Source organism: Hermetia illucens, chromosome 2 (assembly GCF_905115235.1).
Source record: "Hermetia illucens chromosome 2, iHerIll2.2.curated.20191125, whole genome shotgun sequence".
NCBI classification, from domain to species: Eukaryota; Metazoa; Arthropoda; class Insecta; order Diptera; family Stratiomyidae; genus Hermetia; species Hermetia illucens.
Window position 1 is genome coordinate 79,905,395 of NC_051850.1, and position 27,622 is coordinate 79,933,016.

General features: G+C 39.4%; 2 protein-coding genes across 11 annotated transcripts in view; one reads left to right on the forward strand and one right to left on the reverse strand.

Annotated features, from left to right (window-relative positions):
- Positions 1-27,462, forward strand: LOC119648071. Of its 9 annotated transcripts, XM_038049551.1 has the most exons (4): positions 1-253; positions 366-883; positions 26,612-26,883; positions 26,946-27,462. In XM_038049551.1, the coding sequence occupies exons 3-4, from the start codon at positions 26,647-26,649 to the stop codon at positions 27,249-27,251; spliced, it is 543 nt and encodes a 180-aa protein (XP_037905479.1). In that variant the 5' UTR covers positions 1-253; positions 366-883; positions 26,612-26,646; the 3' UTR covers positions 27,252-27,462. The 9 variants fall into 9 exon arrangements, with proteins under 9 accessions (XP_037905479.1, XP_037905480.1, XP_037905482.1 ...); XM_038049552.1 differs by having other exon boundaries at positions 1-883; XM_038049554.1 differs by lacking the exons at positions 1-253; positions 366-883 and adding an exon at positions 884-1,010.
- LOC119648069 (succinyl-CoA:3-ketoacid-coenzyme A transferase, mitochondrial-like) overlaps positions 27,347-27,622 on the reverse strand; it is a 40,210-nt gene continuing 39,934 nt past the window's right edge. For both annotated transcript variants that reach the window (XM_038049544.1, XM_038049543.1), the window contains exon 9: positions 27,347-27,617. In XM_038049544.1, the coding sequence (XP_037905472.1) occupies positions 27,477-27,617 (141 nt within the window). In that variant the 3' untranslated portion in view covers positions 27,347-27,476. The remainder of the gene's footprint in view (positions 27,618-27,622) is intronic.

A 27,622-nucleotide genomic window follows, 5' to 3' on the forward strand; every position in this document is an offset into this window, starting at 1 on the left:
CCCTTCATCAGTGCTAACAAGTTTGCAAACTAAGTAATCGTTGGAAAAACCGCATAATTTCACTGAGATATTTCTTCGATGTTTTTTTCGATTTTTTGCCGGCTTTTGATAATTGAATTGTTTTTGTGGAAAATGTTTAAGAAAATACGTTCTGTAACGGGCGAATGTAATAATAACAATGGAAAGAAAATTCAAAGTGGAAAAGAAACGAAAATACGGCTTTATTATTTGCCAAAATGTTGAATTATTGATGGTAGATATGAAGTGTGATGCAGCAAAAGGGATACGTTTAATGTTTCTACTTTTTAAATCTGCGTTGCCTTCCGTTTCGTAAAATTGAATCGGAATCCATTCTTTTTTTTCAGAAAGGAACGAAGTTTATTTATTTGCCTGTATACGTCAGCATTGAACCAACCAAGAAATTTGTGGAATATGAAAATAATGATCATAAATGATTGAAATTACGCCTACTGACGGCTATATAAATATTTTTTTTGTCAGCCATCGAAATTCATATGCTTTTATAGATTTTCGTACTGAATTGTTTTCGTATCGCTATTATCATTACTATGTAACAACCTAATTATTAGTAAAGTTATGGGATTTAAGCGAATGAGGACAAAATAACCAGGCTAGTGTGGGTGGTTCACCTTTTGAAGGGAGAAAATGCCAATTACGTCAGTTTATTGATGAGTTTCAGGCAGAATATTGGTACCGGCATAAGAGTTAAATACGTGGAAAAAGTGAATTCACGATGACGAGCGCGGCTAAATGCGGTCGTCAGCTGAAACTACACAGGTGGCTCACGATCTACATATCAGCTGTGCTTGACATCTAGATGCATCTGGGAATGCCTTCATTAAAGTGACACTAGTGACTGTGGGTAAGTGATAAGTGCAAGTTAGGGGTGGTTGTTGCGAATCAACGCGTTAATGATTGTTACAATTAAACTAAGCTTGCTCTGATGACAACGGGTGAAAGCGGCTCGTCGCGCGGAACACTCCGGTGAAGTGATTATAACCATTAAAGCAGCAATTATTTATACGCGGCTGAATTTGCTGGCGCATTTTAAATTCGGGATTTTAAATCGGCTAGAAAAAAAAAATGAGCATTTTATCACTAACTTTAAATGTTTACGAATACAAGAATGCAAGTTGCCCGGCATTTTACAAATCGTGATATTTCTAACTTACATGGTACATTATCCGACTCTTAGTGTAAGCTTAACTCAATATGTAAAGCTGGTCACTTTGGGAAAAGCCGTCGGAATACAAGGGAGCCGAACCACCCTATGTAACGGTTGTTGTTGTGCATTAGAGTAAGAGCCAGCGGACCCAAGCCCTACGTCGTAGTACAACACTTGGAAGTTTGTCAGTGGAAAGTTCCCACGGGTATTGGAACAATTGCGTACAAAAGACATTGAGTCGTAGTGGGTTCAGCAGGTAACAGGTAACAAAGGTGAGTAAAATTTCTAATTAATCACGTCATAGTATAAAGGCTAAGTTTTTAATATTTTCTTCGCGGGAATGTCAGGAACCAAGTTTTACATTGTTAGACAATTATCATAGTGGCAACCCCTGGCCAGACACCCCTAAAGTCCTATAAAATGTAAGTGTATCTACGCCATAGTATAAGGGTTGAATTTGATATATTTTACTCGTGTAACCATAAGTATATGTTTCCTCTGCAGCCAGACACTTTGGGCAGTGGCAGCACCTGCCAGACCAGCTGCCTGTGGCGCATTTTAATTTAATTTTAATTTCAATAAAAGTCGTCGTCTTAACACCACTAAAATCATAGTCGCTAAAGCACTACGATAGTAAGAGTATTGTATAATCATTGAATCGTATCTAGGACTTCATTCGAGAAAACACGAGTAAAATATATAAAATTCAACTTTTATACTATGACGTAGATATATCTACATTTTATAGGACCTTGGGGATGTCGGGCGAGGGGTTTATGATAACTGTCTGGCAATGTAAAACTTGGTTTCTGACATTACCCCGAAGAAAATATTAAAAAATAGCCTTTATACAATGAATTGATTAATTAGGAATTTTGCTCACCTTTGTTATTTGTTGCCTGCCGAAGCCAATACGACTCAAACTCTGTAGTACGCAATTGTTTCTATACCTGTGGGGACTTTCCACTAACAAACTTTCATGATATAGGTATGGGGTCCGCGGGCTGTTAGGCTACATGAACCAACCGTTTTTTGTTGGGGACCTAGTGCAAAATACAATATTTTCAGTGGTTTTGAGAATGCCAAAATGCTTTCAGATTTTATTAGTTACCAATTGCGTATATCCTTAGGACCAGTAGCAATATCTGCTAATAGCGAAACCTTATCCGATAAGTTATCCTCTTGGCAGTATTCTGAATAAATTTATTTCTGAACTAATGTGAATGCAACAAGTATACATTCTATTTTATCATTTCTCCAAACAACTTGTGACTTGGTCTTCGAAATAGTTTTCAACGACTTGGAGTTTGCTAACTGGTAGGAAGGTAGTGTTGTGGCTTCATGTGCGTCTTGTTCTTGTTTCGGGTTGTAACCCCCTTCCTAAATAATATATCTAAACATATCCTTACATTTTCTGATATTTTGTGTAAGAATATCTGAGTACACTGTGGTTCCAATTACATATAGCTCGTAGTGTAGGTACGTTGAATGTATCCGATACTCAATTCGATATGGTACTGATATTTTATCTCGTGGAGAGTAGTATTTTGATGTGAAAGAGGTATGACTTTGCTAATAATAATAGGACTTTCACAAAGCTTTCCAGTGTAAAGCTCCCGAATAAAATCTACCTCAATGCAATTTTCAAAACACAAAAACATACCATTATTTACTTTATTTGAACAAATATCGCTATGGGGAGTAGTTTGAGGGCTAGATACTAAGTGCATGGACTACTTTGGTTTCTTTAGATTTTTCGGATGGGGGTTTTCTGAGAATGGGCACCTCAAGTAATTTAACTTTTTTGGGCCGCCGGACTCCTTGCCTTTTATCCAATGTTAGAACTAACATCTGCTTTGAAAGATACTAACCGAGACCTTACATTTGATACCCCGTATGGCCATATTCGATTAAAAATATTGTGTAACCGTCTTTTAGGTATATGGGGCCCTTAACCTCAACGTGCAACAATTTACCATATATGTGAGGGTTCACAGTTCCCAACTTCCTTTCAAATTTCGTGTCGATTGGTAGAGTCGTTTCTGAGAAAAGTGCGTGTGATAGACAGACAGTGAATCGATTTGAAAACAAAATATTAAACAAGTCGGGAAACCGGAAGCTGGGCGCGTCAGGTATCAAAGGTTTTGTTTGCTTCTTCTGTGAGTATAATTGAGTGTAGAACTATCCCATTTGTACGTAGCCCGTTGTGTATATGCATTTAGCATGTGTGATATTGATATTTAGCTGCAGTAAATTTACACCGTAAAGTGAATTTTGAGCTAATGTAACTTTGTTACTAATGGCATGATTTTGATTAAACTTGGGGATAATATGCTCCATATTATATTTTATACTACTACCCACTTTTATAAATCTGGGATAAACTTAAAGGGGGTTTTACGCAATTTCCCCAAAAATATCGTAAAATAATATTATTAACTTAATTTTAACGGATATCGATATGGAGAGTATTTTGAGGCCTGGGCACCATATAGAGGCAGCTTCACAATTTTTTTCAGATTTTTTCGGTTGGGTAGTTTCTGAGAATGGGTCCGTTAAAGAAATCGTCAATTTCCTCCCCTCCCACTCCCCGCTTTTTTCTACGAAACTAAGACAGACTTCGAAAAGTACTAATTGAGACTTTCCTTTAAATATTCGGTGAAAAAAATTTTTACAACCCTCTTTTAAATATCTAAATCTAAATATTCCAAATCTCAACGGAGAAGGATATCACTCACTGCATGTCTGTGCGTTCACAGTTCCCACCTTCTCACCAAATTTCGTGTCAATTGGCATAGCCGTTTCTGAGAAAAATGCGTGTGACAGACAGACAGACATTGAACCGATTTTAATAAAGCTTTGTTTTGTAAAAGCTGATCTGCAGATCAGTTTTTTATGCAAAGTGGCAGTAAACAATTAGAGTGCGAGGTTCAATCGCCAGATTTGAATCCGATTAAGCTTCTGTGGACCATTTTATATGATAAAATTCCACTTCGGTCTCGTGTGAATCTGGATTCCTTCTCGACAAGCATTCCTACCCTGTGGATTTTTGTACCAGCGATTATGATTGTTACATATAAATACAATCATTTTCGATTTTTTTTTAATTAGATTTTGGTTTCGTCGAAGTGACCGCCATTATTTTTGATTACTTCCTCACCAATTGGGTGCATCCTTTCCAAAGCGCTTCGTAATAATGTTCAGAACTATCCTGCACTAGAAGAAAGAAAGATCTGGTAATTGTGAGGGCCATTTCATGTGTGTATGTATGATGTTGTGTTTTTATCTTCCTTTGAGAAACTTTTGGCACAGTTCAATTAGTACTTTTCGAAACTGATCTTATTTCTGATGCTGGATGAAAGATAGAAAAGTGGGGGTGCACATTGCGTGCCCCAAGAAGTGTAACAGTTCTCAAAACCGAAAAATCGGAAAAAATAATCATAACGAGGACCCTTACGATCTAGGCCTCAAAATACATCCTATTCCGATATCTGCGCAAATAAAATCAATAATGGTATATTTTCATATTTTGGAAATTTAACCGGAAACACCCCCCCCTCCCCCCTCCAATTCGTCCTAGAAATACACAATTACCATTATAAGTAATAATATAACACATAATTTTAGAAAGTTTGAAAGAAATCCAGCTATCATTAACAAATTATTCAAGGTCAACATTTTGCATTTCACGTGAATTAATTGAACTCTGACTCGTCATCGATACAGTGAACTGATATGAATAAATCGGAAATATTCAGATTGTTATCACTATTATAAATATGTATTCGGTAATAGGTTTAGGATGAGCGAAATATTTAGGTCTTTAATATGTAAGTACATGTAACATATCTTGGAGTTTGGAAATATATCAAAGAGTACTTAGAATTTTCATCCATGTACGAATGGAAAAACGTCAACAGACAGTTTCTCAAGATGAACATAAAAACTTTACACCTGAAGCGTCCAGTTTTCGGTATTTCAACTTCTTCCTATTGTTCTATTGTCCAATTCTTATGTGCTTCGCGTTGCTTATGTTTCGCTATTAATTTCAGTTTTTTGACAGCTCCGCAACATCTGAAACCACACTGAAACCCATTTAATCATAGCTGTTGAAGCCCTTTTTCACGTGCTTTATTTTCTAGCATCGGTTACGTTTGGACGTCAATATAATGGTGCCTTTTGTTATACTTTTGGGTTCGTCAGTTCTTTTTTTGCCAACTTTAGTCCCGGTTTCTAATTTCCTTATAATGTCACCTTTACATGACACTCCGAACCTTTCTGCAACTAGACACCCCGTAAAGCCTTCTTCTTCTCATAAAATACACTTAGTTTCCCAATACTTAGTTGCTGTCGTTCACGATTATACAGGAAAAATGTAAGATTTTCTAGTAAAAAGTTAATTTCGAAATAGATTTTATTAATTAGGGCACGTTTCCACCCAGACACAGTAGTGTTTTTTAAACTGATTTTTCAGAAATGAAATAACATTAAATTGGGCTTAGTTATGTTATGGCCCGAACTAGATCGTTTGAAAACTAGAATGTTGACAGCTTCCTAACAATTAAATTTCAAAATTGCACACATGCGAAAGGAGTGTGCCAAATTTTTTTATCTCGGGTGAAATGTAGGGAAGTGAGGGCTCAATATATGAAGCTCGAAAAGTGTAACAGATCTCGTTCTCAGAAGCTATCTAGGCCTACATCCCGTTCCGATATCTGCATAAATAAATTTAATAGTAGTAGCTAGAATTACAAAATTTTGCAGTGGTATAAGGAATAACATAAGGCATAATTCTTCTTTGAAGGAAATCCAACTTTTTTATGTGAATTTCATGCATTCTAAAACGTGTATGACGTCTTCATAATATATCAATTCGTCAATACCACAACAAGATGAGCTCACATGAAGGGGAGTAGTAGTTTATATAGTATATCAATATCAGTTACTCCAGTCAGCCATGTATGTATGTATATGTACATGAAGCTTTGGGGTATTGCCTAATTCAGATAGATATAAAAATAAAACTAGGTAGCTTGCTCCTACTACAATATATTTCAATAGTTAGTAAATACGTATTTCGAGAGCTACTCTCTCTTCTTCAGCACTTAAGGTAGCTTAAGTACTGAGGAAGAGAGTAAGTAGCTCTCGAAATAGGTATTTACCAACTAAGTAAATGACACTAATAGTTGGATTTTCATTAAGCTTGGCATGTGTATACACGAGGCTCTCCTCTATGTCGATGCAAAATTTAGTACCCCTACGATGAACCTAAGGGGAGTTTTTTAGTCGATTTCTAAAAGTTGATAATATACTATTAGTAAATTTTTTAGAGCAGATACCGGAATGGGACGGACATCTCTCGAAGGTTAGATTGCGCATAAGTGTTTTACACAAAACCTTCAAAAGGGCTACAGATAAGTAGATTCTTCATAAATGCGACTTCAATATTTCACGCGAATGTCAATTATTCCCGTTAATTATGACGTCAGCATCTTATTTGCATGGCTTTGGAAGCAGTTAATTGGCGCAAAAGTGCGAAGTTTGAACTGCTATAACTTTGGCGTTAATGGCCAGATTTTCACGAAATTTAGCACGTATATACGAAATGTTATCCTCTATGCTGGTGCAAAATTCGGAAGCCCTAGGATGGATTTAAGGGGGGTTTTACAGTAAATTTATAAAAGTTAGTAATATACTATTAGTAAGTTTATTTGAGCAGATATCGGAATGGGACATATTTTGGGGCCTAGATTTCATCTAATATAGTATTATATTTCTTTTTTTTTAATCTTCCGCAGGCATTTAAATTTTTTTCAAAAACGGTTAGTATTTAAAAATATTGAAATCGCAAAAATTCAAAAACTATGACGGCTAGGGTATTAAAATAAACGTTGATGAATGAAAATTTTCCATACGTAAAAATTGTGTTTTTTTCTTTCAAAATGTTTCTGTTTAACCGAATTTTAACGTATGCAATGTACTAATTTACCTCCAAACAATGAATTTCTGTTTTATTTGATAAAGTTTTACTAACATTATTTTATCTTAAATTGTCAAATACTCCAAATATCTGAACCCAAAGACACAAAATAGGTAAAAAGCGTTCATAACTATTCGATAATACACATGATTGTTCTTTGTCAACTTTGATTGATTAGACAACACGATTAGCAGTTCAGTATAAGGGAGTTATAATTACTAGGAGTTCGTAAGAGTGGCTGAAGTAGTTTAATTAATAGAAAAAAATTACGAGTTAATTCGGCTTCAATTTGAAGTGCTAGTTTAACTTACTTAAAATTTGTAGTAAGATAGATGTAGTAGTTAGTTAGTATGAAGCATTTCAAAGTTTGGTCAAAATCTTACTATTACTAACAAAGTTACAGTAGCTTAAAGTTGCCTTTACCCTTTAAACTTACTGCAATTAAATATCAATATCATACTAAGGTGAGTACACTTACATGCTAAATGCATTCACATAACTGGCTACGTACAAATGGGATAGTTCTACACTGAAATATACTCACAGAAGAAACAAACAAAACCTTTCATAAATGAAGCGCCCAGCTTCCGGTTTCCCGACATGTTTAGTTCTGTCCGGATTTCAATTTTACCTAGGAAAATGGAGTTTCTTTCGTTTTTCGCACTCGGCAAGGGTTCTATTTCATTCTTTTTCGCTAATTTTCGTTGCATTGTTTCCAACGGACTGTACGTTACGTTCTTATAAAAAAGGCAAAACAAGTGCGCCTTCTTTTATTCCCTATCTGAGCACTTATGTATTTCGAACGACAATGTCCGAATTTTTTACTCACTGTATGCATAACAATCATTTCAACATTCTGCGGCTTATTGAAAATTTAGCTTTCCAAGAAAGAAACTGAGTTATTAATGGGTTGTATTGAATCGTAGCTAGCCAACATATAACTATACAAAGCAGGCTTAAAATTAAATCCGAACGGATAACGTGCATCCTTCCTACGCTGCCCAAATACTCAATGATGAGGTTAATCAACAATTTCGATATCACTTTGTTGAAAGCCGACCGTTTCGTTGGCAATGAACTTGACATTTTTCCAGATTTCGTGTCCATAAATAAATTTCCTGTGACTCAGTTCGATATTTTGTTGATCACTCTCTACAATCGAAGATGAATTAATGTCAAAAATTTGCTTGTACGGTCAGAGAAAGCAATCAATAATCCATTGCGTTGAGTTGCTCCCAAAATTGTCGTTGCAGTGCGATGGTGATTTCACAAGATGATAAATTCCGCTTTGCGCAAAAGAATCATACATTCGAGAGAAAACTTTTTTCTGACATCACAAAATGGGATGCAGTTGCGGTCATAACCATGGCTTCATAAATCTTTTGCATTGATGATGGCGTCATACACGTTGTAGAATGCACCAAATTCACAAAAAATGGTAAAGTTTCACTCTCTATAACTTTGTTAATAATAGTGTGTGCATTATATTATCCCTTACACTCATGCCAAATTTTGTACTTCTTGGATTCTTTGGACATAAGGGGGATTGCCGGGTAAATTTCAAAAATTTGGAAATATACTGTTATTAACTTTATTTGTGTAGATATCGAAACCGGATGTATTTTGAGGTCTAGATTTCGTAGAGATGAACTACTCTGATTTGATACACATTTTGATGGTCATATTTTGAGCCCCCACTCCTCTATGTTTCCCTCGATATCAAATACGGAACCAGTATCGAAAAGTACTAATTGAGCCCTTTCATTTGATACCTGACATGGCCATATTTTATGAAAAAAGAATTTGCATCCTTCATTCACATGTATGGGGAGCCACTTCATTAAACCTAACACAAAATGGCGCCACTTGCGGTATGTTAAGGGAACAGATCACACGCACTTACCGATTTTCGTGACAATTGGTCTAGCCGTTTCCGAATAATCGGGTGTGACACAAAACCTTAACAATTATTAGTTGCTGGCATGGTATGAACCAAAGATCTCGCTGTTTAATGTAGGATAAGGAAAGATTTGATTTAATCGGAATTCCTTGAAAAATAAATATTCTTTAGTTGTTCGGACAGGTACAATTGATATTTGTACTATGACAGGTTGTGTTGACTTAGTAAATAGCTTCTTCAAAGTGAGAAATGATTTTATATCCTGAATTATGTATCTTGATGTTCGTGCAAGTTTCTATTGTCACTCATGCACTTATTGTTCAGTATCCATAACGTCGTGTCCGGATAACTGAGTGGTTAGAGTACAAGGCTGTCGTACGGAACGTCGCAGTTCAAATCTCATTGGTGGCATTGGAATTTGTATCGTGATTTGACGTCGGATACCTGATCCAATATGGATAGTTGCGCCAACGATTATTATTATCCATAACGCCGAAAGCAACATGCATTACATTGCCAATAAACTCAAATAGTGCTCGCTTGAATGTTTTCCTTATCACCTCTCTTCCAGTGATACACTCGTTATTAGATTAAGGTTGGAGATTTCTGTTTGAATACCGTTTTGTTTGTTCTAATTCGTTGCCATCGATTGCCCACCCAGCAGAAACTATTAGATTATCTTCGATGCTATTAAACATACATGTTAAGTAATCCAATTACTTTTTTATTTTAATAATTTCTTTACCGTTAAGTAATTAACACCACTTCTCATTTCAACAATCCTTATAAATATTTAAGATATTTTTAAATTAACAATTCATATGTTATTTTCATTAATGTACACTTAACATTACTTTTTAATTCAACGAACTCAAAAAGACTTCTCTGTTCAATTCCCAACTTGATATCTATAAATTGTGACAGGTCTCCTAAAACAAAATCATTCATCGCACACTTTTTTGAGATCTTCCACTCCCTTGGCGTGCCACGCAAAGTGGATAGATCCGCGCCATCTATTTGCTCGCACTCGCAACATTCGAAATAAATTTCGAATGCTGCGAATCCTGCCGCGCCACATCACTCCGCCCCCAGATGAAACCTAGGGGTTTCAGCGACTGATCCCCGAACTTCGTTCGCCGTTAATCCACAAAGCAGACACGACGTTGCTTCGGGGCGCACGCGGGTTTCAGTCTGGACAAAGAGACCGCCTTTTTGTGACCACTGATCTCGAGCTGGAAGAAATGTTCTCCCCGCTCGAGAACGCGGTACGGGCCCTCATATGGAGGCTGCAGCGGCTTCCGGACGGCATCCGTCCTGATCAGCACGTGCGTGCAAGTGTCCAGCTCCTTGGGCGAACAGGCAGGTATGGATGAGTGTCGAGTGGGTGGTGGCGCTTTGATGCGTCGGAGATTGTCTCTCAGCAGACGCACCAACCCCGACTCCGTGAGACCCGATCTCTTGTCGAAGACCGGATCGCTTGGGAGTCTCGGGTTCTCCCCGTAAACCAGCTCCGCGGGGCTGGCAGCAAACTCCTCTCGGCGGGTTGTTCGAAGGCCGAGTAGGACGAGAGGCAAGACTTGCGTCCAGGACGGGTCGTCGCGTGCCATAATGGCGGCTTTCAGCGTCCGGTGCCAACGTTCCAACATCCCATTGGATTGTGGGTGGTATGCCATAGTCCGCTGGCGTTTAAAACCAAGGAGTTTGCCTAACTCGGAGAAAAGGGTGGACTCAAATTGCATTCCCTGGTCAGTGATGACCACTGCAGGGACGCCAAAGCGAGGTATCCACTCTCGACAGAGGGCTTCAGCACATGATTGCGCCGTGATGTCTTTCAGAGGTATTGCCTCAGGCCACCGCGTGAACCTGTCGATGATTGTGAGGCAATACTTATAACCGTGCGAGTCTCGCAAAGGCCCTATTATGTCGAGGTGTATGGTGTGGAAACGCTTGGTAGTGCGGGGGAATGAGCCCACTTCTTTCCTAACATGCCTGGAGACCTTACATTTTTGGCATGCGATGCACTCTCTGGCCCAGGAATTAATATCCTTGTTCATGGAGGGCCAGAAGTATTTTCCGGTGACTAACCGGTTTGTTGTCCTGATGCCGGGGTGCGCCAAGTCGTGAACTGCGTGGAACACTTCCTTGCGAAATGTGGCCGGAATGTATGGCCGAGGTCCCTTTTCCGAGTCTTCGCAGCAGAGCGAGAGGCTTGAGCCGAAGATGGGCAACTCCCGAAATTTGTATTTGGGGTTGGACTTGAGGCTCTGAAGTGCTGCGTCATCCACTTGCGCCTTGGCAATAGCCGAGAAATCGAGTGAGGCGGGGATGTTAACTTCGGAGACACGAGACAAAGCGTCAGCAACAATGTTGTCCTTCCCGGACACGTGCTGGATGTCCGACGTAAACTGGCTTATGAAGCTCAGGTGTCGAAGCTGACGAGGGGACGCTTTGTCGGGCTTCTGTTTCAAAGCGAACGTGAGAGGCTTATGGTCCGTGAACACTGTGAACGGCCTGCCTTCTAGGGAGAAACGGAAGTATTTGATGGACAGGTATGCGGCGAGCAGTTCGCGATCGTAGGTGCTGTAGTTCCGTTGAGCGGGATTCAACTGCTTCGAGAAGAAGCTCAACGGCTGCCAAACTTGGTCCACCTTTTGGTGAAGGGCAGCACCTACTGCGTTGTCAGAGGCATCAACAAAAACGGCTAGGGGTGCATCTTGCAGAGGGAATGCCAAGAGCGTAGCGTCAGCCAGTTGTTGACGAGATTTGTCAAACGCGCAGATAGCCTCTTCAGACCACACGATCTCTCGTGTGTCCTTAGTTTTGGGGCCAGACAAGTACGCGTTCAAAATGGACTGGAGATGGGCGGCCCTGGGCAGGAAACGACGGTAGAAGTTCAGCATGCCCAAGAATCTCCTCAACTCCCTCACTGTCTTTGGACGCGGGAAGCTTGTTATCGCTTGCACCTTGTCTGGGTCGGGCTGTATTCCTTCAGGGGAAATGAAATGGCCGAGGAATCTCACCTGTTGTTGAAGGAATTTGCATTTCTCAACGTTTAGGACTAAACCGGCCTCAAGGAGACGTTGAAAAATGCACTCGAGATGGGCTAAGTGCTCAGACTCAGTGGTAGAAGCGACCAAAACATCATCCAAATATACGAAACAGAATTCGAGGTTTCGCAGGACTGAGTGAATGAACCTTTGAAAGGTTTGCGCCGCATTGCACAATCCGAAAGTCATTCGGGTGAACTCGAAGAGTCCAAAGGGTGTGCATATTGCCGTCTTTGGAATGTCTTCAGGAGCTACTGGAATTTGGTGATAAGCCTTGGTTAAGTCCAAGGTCGAAAAGATGCGGCAATTCGCGAGGTGATGCGCAAAGTCATGGATGAGTGGAATTGGATATCGGTCAGGAACAGTCTGTGCATTTAGTCTTCTGTAATCCCCACATGGGCGCCATTCGCCGTTTGGCTTAGGGACCATATGCAGTGGGGAAGACCAACAGCTGTTTGAGGGCCTGCAGATACCCTGTTGAACGAGTTGTTCAAACTCTTTCCGTGCAATTGCCAGTTTCTGAGATGGTAGGGGACGCACCTTCGAGAAGATCGGGGAACCAGTAGTGATAATGTGGTGCTGCACATTGTGCTTCACTGGTTTGGAGAGACTACAGTTGGTAGTAATCTGGCTGAACTTTTGGAGAAGTGCCCGAACACGAGAGTCGGTAATGTCTTCCAAAAGAACGGAAAGATTATTGCCTGGGTGAGATACCATATGTCCCGACGTATTAAGGTTGGTCGTGGAATCTATAAGAGACTTGTTTTGCAAGTCCACCAGCAATCCATAGTGACACAGGAAGTCTGCGCCTAGTATGGGGAAGCTGACATCCGCCAGGATGAAACGCCACGAAAACGTCCTACGCAAGCCAAGACTCACGTCCACTTGCCTATACCCGTACGTGTTTATGCGGGAGGAATTTGCTGCCGCAAGTTTGAGCGGTTGAGGGAAAAGTTGATGATGCTGGGGTACGGGAAGGACCGAAACCTCCGCACCCGTGTCGACGAGGTAGTCGCGCCTGCTGAGAGGGTCGAAAATAGTTAGGCGACGTGGCGCTGCGTTCTGGGTGGCCGCCGCCAAGACCCCCCGCGGACCTAGTTTTTTGCGGTAGGAGAGAATCTACACGGTAGCGTACATCTTGTCGCTTTATCCCCGAATCTGCGGTGGTACCAGCAAATCCCTGGGTCCGTGGACTGTCTTGACGACCTGCTACCTGATCGCCCTTTTCGGATGGCAGACCGCGAGCGTGCTCGCGATCTGGCGCCCGAACGCTGAGCGTCCAACGTCGCCCGCATCTCGGCCATGCTGGCTGTTAACGCAGCAATCTCGCGCCTCAATTCACCCACCTCATCTGACGGTGGTTGAACGGCCGCCAAGGTTGGGCGTACGTACACCTCCTGAACCTGGTCGGCCGTCGCTGCCAGTTCCTCCAAGGAACCGGAGACGCAAGCTAGGATCGCCTGGGTGCCCTCCGGGAGCCGACGCAGCCAGAGCGACTTGATCAGGTCTTCGCCGATCTTACTCCCACCCAATTGCCTCATTTCACGAAGCAATTGGCTGGGAGTTCGATCACCTAAGGTTAAACCTGCCAGCAAGTGGTCTAATTTTGCCGACTCGCTTGCCGACAGGCGCCTGATCAACTCGCTCTTGAGCTGCACATACGATGTCGACTTCACCACGTCGGACACCAGAAGTATGGACTCTTCGTCCAGGCCGACCACCGCGTAGTTGAAGCGGGTCGCGTCCGATGTGATGCCGGACATTTGGAATTGTGCTTCCAAATGCACGAACCACAGTTCGGGGTTCCGCCGCCAAAACGGAGGAACGCGTACGGCGAGGGCGGTCACTTGCGGGTTCGATGGGCCCGCCGCGTCCCTATTGTCAAAAGACATCTTGTTTCACGAAAAGTACGAGATTGAAATGCAAACGCGGTGAGTTTATTCTGAAACGCGGTGAACTTTACACCGACACGGCAGGCTGCACCCACAAATGCACGCACGAAACGAGAAAAAAAAAAAAAAAAAAAACGAAGCGGACGCTATCCAGCGCAGACCAAAAACACCACCAATGAGAATGGAGGACTCGCGATGTTAAACACTTGCACGCCGTCTCTTGCAGCGATTTCAATTTTTTTATTATTATTTATACAAAAAGTTGGGACAAACTCATTACGCTTAAAGAAGAGTGAAAAATACATGCGTGCCACGCGAGCATTTTAAAGTAAAACTAAAGAGAATTTCCTCAGGTCGTTAAGTTGCAGCGGTTACATTTGGTATGTATTTCGTCGTGGGGTCTTCTTATTCCGATAGCCGAGTAATCTGATGGTGATGGTCCGACGTGTGTCGCGTAGTACACTGTGTAGAGAAGGTTTGTTGATGGGGATGATGATGTGCTTGAGTTTTTTAATTATATGACACCTCGTGCACAGCATTGAGGAATTGAGACTTCTGCATTTGGAGCATATCGATCTTCTCGATTTGTTCTTGGACGTAATCCACTTTCCGTTTGAAGTAGTCTTTGGAGTCTTGTAGAATTTGTAGGCCACGAAGGAGATGGCTAGCAGGCCAATGGTAAGGACGATTCCTCCGATGAACGAGGGTCCATCGAAGTGGCGGCAATTCGGAGGAGGCTTGACCGTGGTTGTTGTGCTGGGACTAGGAGGCGTCGTTGGGGTTCTTGGAATTGGCGTTGTTGAAGTTGAGGTGGTCGAAGTGCTAGATGAACTTGAGGTAGCTGAACTGGTGGTTGTGTTTTTGGGAAGTTCCGGGGTCACCAATTAAGTAATCCAATTACTTTTTTATTTTAATAATTTCTTTACCGTTAAGTAATTAACACCACTTCTCATTTCAACAATCCTTATAAATATTTAAGATATTTTTAAATTAACAATTCATATGTTATTTTCATTAATGTACACTTAACATTACTTTTTAATTCAACGAACTCAAAAAGACTTCTCTGTTCAATTCCCAACTTGATATCTATAAATTGTGACAGGTCTCCTAAAACAAAATCATTCATCGCACACTTTTTTGAGATCTTCCACTCCCTTGGCGTGCCACGCAAAGTGGATAGATCCGCGCCATCTATTTGCTCGCACTCGCAACATTCGAAATAAATTTCGAATGCTGCGAATCCTGCCGCGCCACACATGATTGACAAATCCATATGATGGATAATTTCCAAAAACGATCTTGCTAACCTAATAATGCTCTTATTTTCAAAATATATTCTCGTGTCTTTTTAAAATTACATACATTTATATCGTAAATAAGCGAGTTTTATTCTCAATTACCTCTCCCGGTATATTTATATTTTCACCGTATTTCTTACATACGAGTAAGCTTACAAATTATGTATCTAAGATACATTATAGATTTGTTCATTAGTTTAATTCTTATCTTTCCCTTATCTTTCAACTTTGCTTCCTAAATCTTTCTTGACTTCACAATTTCTATTTGTTTGTGATTTTTTTTGTTTACCTAATCTCTCTATTCCATTTACATTTGAACCCAATTCTGACGGAAATGAGTATATTGTATGAATTGCTCTCTCAGTTTCTTCAAAAGTTGTTTTAATATTAACTATCCATACTAGTCCGTCTTTTCCTCTGCCCCTCTTCCAAGGTAATGGAGGAATATTGTCTTAAGTAGAACTAAAGTTCCGATTTGGATATTATCCTTAGTAGACCTCCATTTAGATCAAATATAATTTTGACTATGTACCCCATTTCTTTTACGCAATGCTGAACTTACTTCCAATCATCTCTATCGTTTTTGTAAAGTGTGTCTCCGTCCATCATTGCATATACTGTCGTTTCAATAAAGAAGTGAGCAGGCGTCAAAGTTTGCATGTCATTGGGATCATCGGATAATGGAACTAATGGTCTAGAGTTTAAAATGGATTCTATCTCTGCCATAATCATTGTCAGTGGTTCGAAAGTGAATGAAATATATGCGAAAGGGAAATTTAAATTTTTTTTCACAGAATGTGGTCATGTGTGGTGTGATGAAATTAATAATATCATATTACCATATTCTAGAAATTTACCCGAAAACGACCCTTAAGTTTATCCTAGAAACACAAAATTTGGAAATATTATAGGTAATAATATAAAACACAATTTTGGAAAATTTGAAAAAATACAACTGTTATTAGCAAAGAAATAAAAGGGCAAAATTGTGAATTTCACGTAAATTTATCGCACTTTAAGACGTGTTTGACCTCAGCATCATATGAAAGTGAACTCATATGAAGGGCGGAGTTGGAGTGTGGAAGAAATCAAGAAATATTTCGAAGTGTTAAGTATGACGAATGGGAAAATGTGCATATGACATTTCTCACATAAGATGAACACAAAATCTTAGTACCCGAAGCGTTCAGCTTCCGATATTGTGATTTGTCCTCATATCGAGCATTTAAGGGGGTCATCCCGTTTGTCAGATCCACGGAACCGATTTTTTTTGCCATCAATTGTATCTAAATAGAATAAATAAACACGTAATAAGTCGCATGCCAGATTTATGTCGATCGTTGTAATAGAGCGCGTATTTATCAGTCCGATTGACTTCCCTAAAAGGACAAGAATTGAAGCCAAGGCTGTACTTGTGTTTGTTGGCGAAACCTAAGGTTTATGGACTAGGTATAGCAAATTAATGATCAGTTAAGATTTTATGGCTAAAAATCACATTCTACTTTTTCTCGAAACTGCATATTGAAAATCTCCTCCCACCATAGCACAAAATCTATCCAACGAAATTCTTTGAAATTTTCACGAATTATTCAGAGCATATTTCTACGGCTCGCAAACTAGGATAATTGCGATTCTTTGGAGATGTGTATAAATTGTTCCGTATTTCAATAATGAATTGTTGTATCGGGCTGGAAAAATTACTACGCAGGCTCAAGATGTTAGTTAATACATTTTGAAAAATTCGTATTTGTATCTTTATCCAGTTGTTCACAAAAAATTTTTAAAAGAAGGAAAAAAAAAACGGCCTTCACACCCTTAAGGGTGATTGCCACCAAATTTCTGAGAAATTATTGAATTGTTGTGAATATTAAGTATAATTGTGGTAGTTCTAGTCATTGCAGTGACCAATCTTTCTCCATTATATCCCTCCAATTCAATATGTAAAAACACTGGTCCTCGTAATATTAATTCTGCGAATTTTCCAGTGTTGTAACATATGCTCAAGGCTCAATATCACTATCTCTTTGAATAGCTGCTACCCTATTGCCCATATATATATTGTTAATTTCGCTGGATCCAATGTAAAGGTAAAACAACTACCGAATCAAAATAATATTCAAGTGAGAGGTAATTTTAAACTTTAATAATAATAATCGTTGGCGCAACAATCCATATTAGATTAGGGCCTTGAAGTGGGCACTTCAAGACCGTAACGGTACACTAAGTACACTGTTGGAGGAAATGTGGTCGGCATTGCGCTCGCTCTAGATTTTTACCCTACTTTGACTCATGCACTCATTCACAGCTGAGTCGACTGGTATCCGACATCCAGTCGCCATATAATTTTCTTTGTCACCAGTGAGAGTTGCACCACGACCTTCCGCTACGTCCGCCATCCGGAAATTCTGAACTTTCTTCCACTTTTTTCATTAATTCGGCCAAAGGTGTAGCTGCACATAATTCTAGTCGAGGTGTAGTTATTGTTTTTATTGGAGCTACGTAGGATTTTGCACTTAAAATGGTACTTCATTATTAATTAATTAATTTCAAATATAACATCTAGTCTTTGAAATTTGAATTGCTGATTATTTGACTTTAAAAACGTCAAATGCCATACATGAAGTGACAAATATTTAGTAAAAACTCTGACATTTACGAAATGGGACACTATTCGCTTGAAGAAGGTTGGGAAATATTAAAAACTTATTTCCTTAAATCCAATTTATGGATCAATTCATGAAGCGAGTTCATGAAGCTGGAGTGTAAGTAGATAAAATAACTCATGTACGACGCACTCGTTCGATGCGATCAACTGAAAATATTGCTGCTGTTGTTGAAAGTGTGCGTGAACGACTATCAACATCAACTCGTTATCTTTTTCAACAATTGAACATTCCACGCACTTCTTTAATGGGAATTTTGCGTAAAGATCTTACTATGAAGCCAATAAAGTTCAAGTGCACAAACTAAAGTCAATTGACCCGAGCCGTCTACTGTTCGCAAATTGGGCAGAAGATCGTTTGACTGGGGATGGCGAACTTTACCGAAAAATCATCTTTTCGGACGAAGCTGATTTCCATCTCAGTGGTTGTGTGAATAAGCAAAACTGTCCCATCCGTGGCTCGCATGTCGCGGAAGAAAATCCCATGCATCCAAAAAGAGTGACTGTTTGGTGCGGATTTTGGTCTAGCCGCATCTTCGGCCCATTTTTCTTCGAAGGAGAACCGCGCAATGTTGACCGATTGGTTCTTCGAAGAAATTCGGATTTTTTGCACCCTATCTTCGAAAATCGAATAATCTGCAATAACGGTGCTGTGAATTGGCCTGCAAAAACCTTATTAAAATCGATTCAACGTCAGTCTGTCTGTCTGTCACACTCGATTTACTCCGAAATGGCTACAGGAGAGCTACACACATGCGAAAGGGGGGTGTAAAGTTTTTTTTAGCAGAATATGATCGTGTGCAGTATCCAATGAAAAGGATTAGTATTTTCTGAAATTGACCTTATTTCTGATAATAGGTGAAACCGCAGAGTGACGGCTCAAAATGTACGTCCCGGTTTCACTCTCAAAACCTATCCAACCGAAAAATCGGCAAAAAAATCACAGTAATGTATCTTTACGAAATCTAGGCCTCAAAATATATCTTGGTTCGATATCTGCACAAATGAAGTTAATAATAGTATATTACTATATTTTGGACATTTATCCGAAACCCTCCCTCCTCATAATTTCATCCTGTACAAAATTTGGCATCATTTTAGGCGATAATATAGGACATAATTCTGGAAAGTTTGAATGCAATCCATGTGTAGGAAGTGTATGACGCCATCATCATATAAAGTGAGTTTATACGAACTACGGGTTCCATGGAGGCATTTCCGCTTTTCTTTTTTAACTATTTCAATATCAGTGTCAATTACTGGAAACAGGCTGTATATACTCATGAAATTTGCGGGTGTGTGTATGTACCTGTATGCTTTCGGGCACAAAGTAAAGTGGAAATGCGTGATGATGCGTTAGATCAATTTTGAGCACAATATTTATGTCCTTAATATGTATGTACTTACGCATATTTTGTTTGGCAATATATAACAGAATATTTTGCACTCTTAGCTCTGTACGAATGGAAGAATGTGCGTAGATAGTTGCTCATATAAGAGGAACACAAACCCTTATACCTGGAGTGCCGAGCTTCTGGTGTTCCGACTTGTTTTTATAGCAAATTTCATTTTGCCCAAATTTTTAAATGGGCCATCCTGCTGCCCTACTGCTCCATATGCGTTCATTGATGCATTACAAAATCCATGTAATACGCTGCTGCAATTTCACCAAGGATAAATCTTAGAGCTTTTACCTTAAAAAAAACTAAATCTGTTCTATATCTCATCTATTTAGATTTAAACCCGTCACATACCTCATCATCGCAACCTAATGTCACTCCCCATAAATCTTGCAACATGATTTCAGCTGTTACTATGACTGGATTCAACAAACCTCAAGGACCGAAAAGTCTGGCAAGATCCGATAATTTTGCCTTCAGTTATTTTGGTTAATTTCATTTCATTCAAACATAGAATTTAGCTATTTGCTGATGGCATTTTACTGATAAATGTGGATGTGTCCCATAAGAGACTGTTTTTAATTTGAATATTCTTAGTTCTTCATCTGGATTCCATCTCCACTAAGTTGTTAAAATTGATCCTGTTCAGAAACGCAAGTTTGAATATACTTACTCATGTTTGAATCGAACTAAAATATTAAATCATCCTGAAGTTGTGGATCGGTAAGACTAATATCATTCAATGGAAGTCCACTTGTTATTTTAGATGATGCGTCAAATACCACTCTTAATTTAGTAGTTAAACTATTTGGTCTCAATATGCAATGATGAAGCATATAGCATACGTTATTTGGAAGAGAATTTTAATTAATTTCTTCCATATGTCCTAAGTCTATATATTCTTTGAAAAATGTGGATTATTCAAAAATTAGTTCCTAATTTTCCTTAAGCTTATCGTTTAAGTGTCCGAAGAGTTCAGTGGGTAGAGCAGTAGGCTGTCGTTAGGAAAGTCGCGGTTGAAATCTCACTGGTGGCTGTGTTGTTTGTATGGTGACTTGACGTCGGATACCAGTCGATTTAGCTGTGAATGAGTACCTGAGTCAAATCACGCTGACCGCATTGCCTCCTAGAGGATACTATAATCTTGTAGTGTGTCGTTTTGTTCTTGAATAAAGTGCTCTAACACACTTCATGACCCTGATCAAATTTTATTGTCGTGCCGACGATTATTATTATTATTTCCGAGTTGTCACAATCTCGATAAATGCCGGATATTACTCAATACCAACATTGAGTGCGAAGCATTTAGGCTCGGGCGATCCTACCCTAAAAGATGGTGGTGGTGGTCGGTGGTAGGTTAATGAAAATCCGCCGAGAACTCTCCGAAAGATCAAACAGGTATGCAAAATTGTGAATTGCATGGTTTCAACCAGACAGTGTTAGAGTGCCTAGACATCAAAGGAAACCGTGATAGATTTAGGTACAATACCTGCAGCTGACAATATGGGAACTATAACAACGTTCTCGAAATGCCAAATTTCTTTGACTTCTCGAGCCAGCGCCTCATGGTTCACATCCTTCTCCAGTTATTTCCATTCAATATTGCTATTATGGGGAATAGCGACATCAATAATGTATGCGCAGAGACCCGTCTTATCAACTAACAGCACGTCTGCATGTTGGTTGGCTCATGCTGTAAACAGAACTATCAAATATTGCCTGTGGCTCATACCAATATACCAATGACTATCGTATGGTACCGGGAAACCGGACATGTTCCCGTGATCAGCCCATACTTGTATGCAAGGTTTTGGTGAATCACCTTGCATATACCATTATGTCTGTTCAGGTATTGCACCGGTGCCACAATAGTGCAGTCAGAACCACATATTCTGCACTGGTTGTTCTTCTGCGCTTTTTTATTACGAGCTTTTTATAGGCTCTGGTACACATAAATCCCTTCGTCTCAACAAAGAGCATACACCAATTTGTTCAACAAATTGCTGCCAGAGATAATTCACGTGTTTGCCGTGCATTTCTTTCGACTTCCATTCATCGAGTTTGTATGATGCATTCGGAATTTGGCTATAGTAGACGGTATCTGCTGGACGTTTTTCAAATCTGTTTTCTGTCTTCTGTCGTCAAGAACTTTACTAGTTTGGGATCAATGCGTTACAGACGTAGGGCATCGATTAAGCAGGTGTGCGGGACGCTTCTAAAAGCCTTGGCGAAATCGATATAGCCGCTATAGAGATTTCTTTGTCTTCTAGTTGCCTGTTTTACCACTATCGAGTCGCTGTTTATGGCTCATCGAACTTCCTATTCGGTAACATCCGCAAAATTCATTCCCGGCATAGTGTCATGACGGCTGCCTTCAGGGGTAATCCACCCCAATACTCTTGCTTCCGTTACTGAAAACTGTTCTGCCTGAACGCTCTGTAGGATTTGTTGAGTGATCTGAAAAACCTACGCTGGTTACTCGCGTGCGTTGCATTCTGAACACGTCTGGAGTGACTTTCGCCATACCGTGGCAACCGGCTGCATGACAGAAAGTTTCTGCGTTAGTGTGTCCAGAATTTCAACTACGGGTGTCTCACTGAAGACGAAACATTATTATTATTATTTCATAAACTATAAAATCGCTTCAGTGTGATATGCCTAGCATTTTCTACATGTTCTGTTAGAACTTTTCGGGGAAGTTTCACTGCAAACCTACCATCCTCTTTTATTTTGTGAGTTTCTTTAAAGTGTAACTCACATTTTTCTTCATCTTTTGTCAGAATTTGATTGCCATTTACTTCTTCGCAATCCTAACATTTTTTAACTTTCTTATCTAGTTCTATGAGAGTGCAACTTACAATGCCGCAATAGAACACTGCCCAATTGAAAACTATATTTTGGATGTATAATTTTTTTTTTTTAATATTTTCTTCTGATTCATTAAAATTGATCCAATAATTGAAATTTGGCATCTTCCGAACTGAATTCGTAATAAAATTGCCTTGTGAACAATCATCAAGTACTGTACTGCCAACAAAAATTCCATCCACCCATTTATCTCGTATCACTATTATTATTATCAAAGACACATTGGTTTTAGATCTTGAAATGTTATCATCAGTTGTTCCCAATTCTTGCTTATTCACAAGTTTAATTGAAAACCCACTATTTATGAAGCATTTTCTGCTTCTTGTAATGACCTGAATTACATTGTTTACCCTCTTCTGAGTCTTCCAATGATTTTTCATATCTTGATCTTGTTTGAATAGTTTTCGTATTATTAAAAAATGCATTAAAATCTTTGTGAACTCTTTGCCGATGAGTTCTAGTGTTTCTAGCGCCTTTAAGCTAGTAGCCACTGTATCATGCAGATTTTTAATTTCATCTGCTGCATGGTTTTGAATTTTTGGGACATACTATTAACATCTTTTTAAAATATTCCCAATATTTTTGGATGGTATCGCTCATAGATTTCGTCGTTATGTAGGCTACGGAATCGTCCATCCTCATGTAGGGGTCCAAGAATTCTTCGAAGGATTCTTTTCTCGAACGCGGCCAAGAGTTCGCAATTCTTCTTGCTAAGAAACCAAGTCTCCGAGGAATACATGAGAACTGGCAAGATCATTGTCTTGTACACTAAGAGCTTTGACCCTATGGTGAGACGTTTCGAGCGGAACAGTTTGCAAGCTGAAATAGGCTCTGTTGGCTGACAACCGTGCGCGGATTTCATCATCGTAGGTGCTATCGGTTAGGATTTTCGACCCTAGATAGGAGAAATTATCAACGTTGTAGTCTCCTATCTTTATTCTTTCCGTTTGACCAGCGCGATTTGATGTTGTTGGTTGGTTTGTTTTCGGTGCTGACGTTACCACCATATATTTTGTTTTGCCTTTGTGTGCAAGATCTCGCGCCGCTTGCTCGATCTGAATGAAAGCAGTTTGTACGTCTCAGGTCATTCTTCCCATGATGTCGATATCGTCAGCATAGGCCAGTAGTTGGGTGAATTTAAAGAGGATCGGAACCCCCCAGATTCCACTCTAATCCCACGCGATCTTCTTTTTCTCCCTCTCCCATCTGTCCCACAAATCGAAAAATCCCCTACTGTTTTGCGCGGAAGCCGAAGTTCGCAGATTGAAATTTCTAATTTGAATGCGGGCAAGGAAACTGCACCGATGTAACAGGTTTCTTTAACGAATAAAAAACAAGTCGGGAAACCGGAAGCTTGATGCTTCAGTTATAAAAGGTTTTGTGCTTCCCTATGTGAGAAGCATAACGTAGTTCTCCATTGGCCCGACATATTTAAATCGGTCAGTTCTGGGCAGGTTACCACTATTGCCAGAACTCAGCGATTTAAATATCTGGAGGGGCAGTTTACTGCCATTGAAAGAACTGAGCGATTTAAATATCTCGAGTCAATGCTACCAGCCAATGGAGAACTGCGTAATGAAATGTTTCAAGCATTAACGCCACCTGGATGAAGTGACATTCCGCAACTGGTGTTCTTTGTGATCAACGTATCAGCGCACGTCCCAAATCTAAAATTTACTGCAATGTCGTCCGCCTGTCCCTCTTTATAGTTTGAGTGTTGACTATAAAGGACAATGAACGGCGTCTTGCGGTAATGGCGACGAAGATGTTGCATTGCACTGGTAGCGTGACACGTTTTGATCACGTCTGAAATGAGAATATACGCGATCGATATGGGTTTGCATCGATCGTGGAAACCTGCAAGAGACGCGTTTTCGATGGTGTGGTCACGTAATTCACGCTAACGAGAATTCAACAACCAGTATTGGTCAGAACATCGAAGTCAATGGTAAGCAACCAAAAAACCGGCCAAGACAATGGTCGCATGATATACTGGATGGGGATTTGAAGGTCTCGCGATTACATCCTGATCAGGCATTTGATAAAATAAGATGACGAAACCGATCACGACGAGCCGACCCCGCTTGTGAACTGAAGACTGAAGAAAAAGAAGAAGATGTGAGGAGCGGTGAGCCTGACAGTTCCGTGTCACATAGTTAAAAATTCTATTGGCATCTATTTTTTAGAAAGTAATTTAAATAAATCATTTGATAGAAAGCCCTGTATTGAAATAGTCAACCTCATCGCTTCACACTCTGAGTTTACTATTATTAGCAAATGCCAACAATTTAACCAACATCAAATATAAACAAGTCGGGAAACCGGAAGCTGGACGCTTCAGGTACGAAAGGTTTTGTGTATTTCTTAGTACGTAGCACGTAATATGTCCATATATTATGTGAGAGTATCTACTTTCGGGTGATATTGACATTCATAGTCTTCAATTTTCAAAGAAGCAACAAATTTGAGGTATTATAACTTTGTTAGTAATAGTGCGATTTCCACCAAACTATATTATAGCCTATATCACTGCAAAATTTCATGGTACTAAGATGAACTTAAGGGGGGTTTCCAACCAATTACAAAAAATTGTAGTAATATACTATTATTAACTTTATTTAAACAGATATCGGAATGGAAGGTATTTCGGAGCACAGGCACCATATAGTGGCAGCCTCCTGATTTTTTTCAGATTTTTCGGTTAGGTAGTTTCTGAGAATGGCCCCCTTAAAGAAGAGATCACTTCCAACCCCCCGCGCTCCCCACCCTTCCAACGAATGTCAAAACTAAGATCGGCTTTGAAAAGTACTAATCGAGACCTTTAATTTGATACCCCACATGACTATATTTGATGAAGAAAAATTTTACACCCCCTTTTTGCATGTATGGGGACCCCCCCTTAAACTCGACGTAAAAGGATGTAATTCACAGTATGCGTGACCGTTCACAGTTCCCACCTTTCTACCAAATTTGGTGTCAATCGCTGTAACCGTCGCCGAGAAAAATGCGTGTGACGGACAGACAGACAGATGGACGGACAGACAGACGGTAAACCGATTTTAATAAGGTTTTGTGTTTACAACAAAACCTTAAAAAGGGCTAGGCAGAATTAGATTCTTCTTGAATGGAATTTTAATATTTCACTCGAATTTCAATTATTCTCGTTAATTATGACGTCAGCGGCATGGCTTTGGAAGCAGTAAACTCGCGCGAAATTGCTAAGTTTGAACTGCTATAACTTTGGTGCTAATTGCCTGATTTCCATGAAATTAGCACATTTATACGAAATATTGTCCCCTATGCTGGTACAAAATTCGGAAGTCCTACGATGAATTTAAGGGGGGTTTTTCAGTAAATTTCTAAAAAGTAGTAATATACTATTAGTAAGTTTATTTGAGCAGGTATCGGAATGGGACATATTTTGAGGCCTAGATTTCATCTAGGCGCACCACCCTGATTTTTTTTCGGATTTTTAGGTTAGGTCCGAAAATGAGTCCTGTCTCACTTCAAGTGCGTACATTTTGACTCCTTACTCACGCACTTTGCAATTTATGCCAAAACTAATATCAGTTTCGGAAAGTACAAATCGAGGCCTTTCATTACCCTACACAACTATATCCGGTGAAAGAATTTTTTGAATCCCCCCTTTAAACTCCACCTAAATTTATGCTACTCGCTGTATGCGTGGGGTTTCATAGTTCCCATCTGTCCACCAAATTTCGTTTGGATCGGTTTAGCCGTTTTGGAGAAAAATGCGTGTGACAGAGAGACAGACATTGAATCGATTTTAATAAGGTTTTGTTTTACACAAAACCTTAAAAACAACCGAATGAATCGCAATTATCGTAGTTTGCGGACCGTAAAAATATGTTCTGAATAAGTCGTGAAAATTTCACAGAGTCTCGTTGGATAGATTTTGACCGATAAATATGGGCTTTATTACGGCGACCGACATAAATCTAGGACGTGACTTCATAGCCAAAGTCATAGCTCCATTAAAAATCGAGAAAGCTACTTTGCGACGAAACATGTACATATATTGTAAAGAAGGTAGGTTTGTATAAAAATGATGACCTACCCTTCTACGGTGGTCCCGTTAATTGCAACTATTTCCATTATCTTGTGAGTTTGTTTCGTTCGTATCTACACAAACTTTTCATTCTCAAACTAATAATATTTCAACTTTCACGAACTTTATAATTCCAAATTGATTTTGACTAATTATAAAGAGGCTGTACGGCAACAAATGCGGGAAGTGACCCCTAACTAACGATTTCAGCAAAATGCAGTGCCACCTTCTCCACAATACGATTAGAATCTTTATCTAAAATTCCAAATGATAATTACAATTAAATCTTAGGCGATTTTTTTCTAGGATAACGAAGCAGGAAAAACTGTACTCTCGCAACAATGGGGCAATACGATGAAGAAACTGGCGAAACAATCTACAGCGAAATGGAAAACATCTGGGAAACAGACAGGGAGACTGGTGAACCTAATTGTAATAAAATCAAATCTCTCTTCACAAAGACGAAGTTTAACGTTCCAAAGATGTATTTGACGAATCCGAGAGACAAACCAACTCCACGATGTATAAAAGAAACCTACACGTTAGTTGACAGCAAAAAATTTCTACATTTCAAAGAGGTAAATCGAGTTTTCAGAAAGAAAAATAATTATTAAAAATTGAAAATGAATCTTCATGGCAGGAAATAATTCTGGGATATAACAAAACAAGTCATCGCATGTTCCTTATTCCTTCGTTATTTCTCTTTTTCAAATGGACTGCGTTGTTTATTGCGGTCTCCGAAATAGTCCTCCATATTTGGGCCCATAAAAAAAACACAACAAATAACGACAAGAATGTTTATTATCGAAGCCCTTTACATATACTCACCTCACAATTCTGTGCAGTGTGCAGATCTCACCATGACTATGATCATATCAACCGATTACATGAGAAAACAAGACGATTACATGAAAATCTTTCGAGGGTTTCTAAGTCATTTAGTTAACAGAAATCTCTTTCATAGTACGGTATAATTGATTTGCATGTTTCCCATTCGATGTAATTGTACTTGAAGTAAAGAAAAAAAATATGAAGAATAAATGCCACTGAAACCTTTTTGTATTTGTAATAAAATACATAATTGATCCTAAGTGTTGTGGTAAAAGTGAGTTTATATATATATATAGGAAAATAAATGCGTTATTCTGGTACACTTCGATTATTTTTTAATTTAAACTTGTGCCATGCTCTTCAGGTTTGATGAAACCCTGAAATCACATTCCGTGCAAGCTGTAATGTCATCAACAGTATAACCATCGGCAATTTCGACTAAGTCGAGGACACCTGCTTCTTTATCGACTTCAAATACCGCCTAAA

Coding starts and splice junctions, on each gene's coding strand:
- LOC119648071 (XM_038049552.1), top strand. CDS start 26,647: ATGGGGCAATACGATGAAGAAACTGGCGAAACAATCTACAGCGAAATG. Junction 26,884..26,945: donor AATTTCTACATTTCAAAGAG/GTAAATCGAGTT, acceptor TCTTCATGGCAG/GAAATAATTCTGGGATATAA.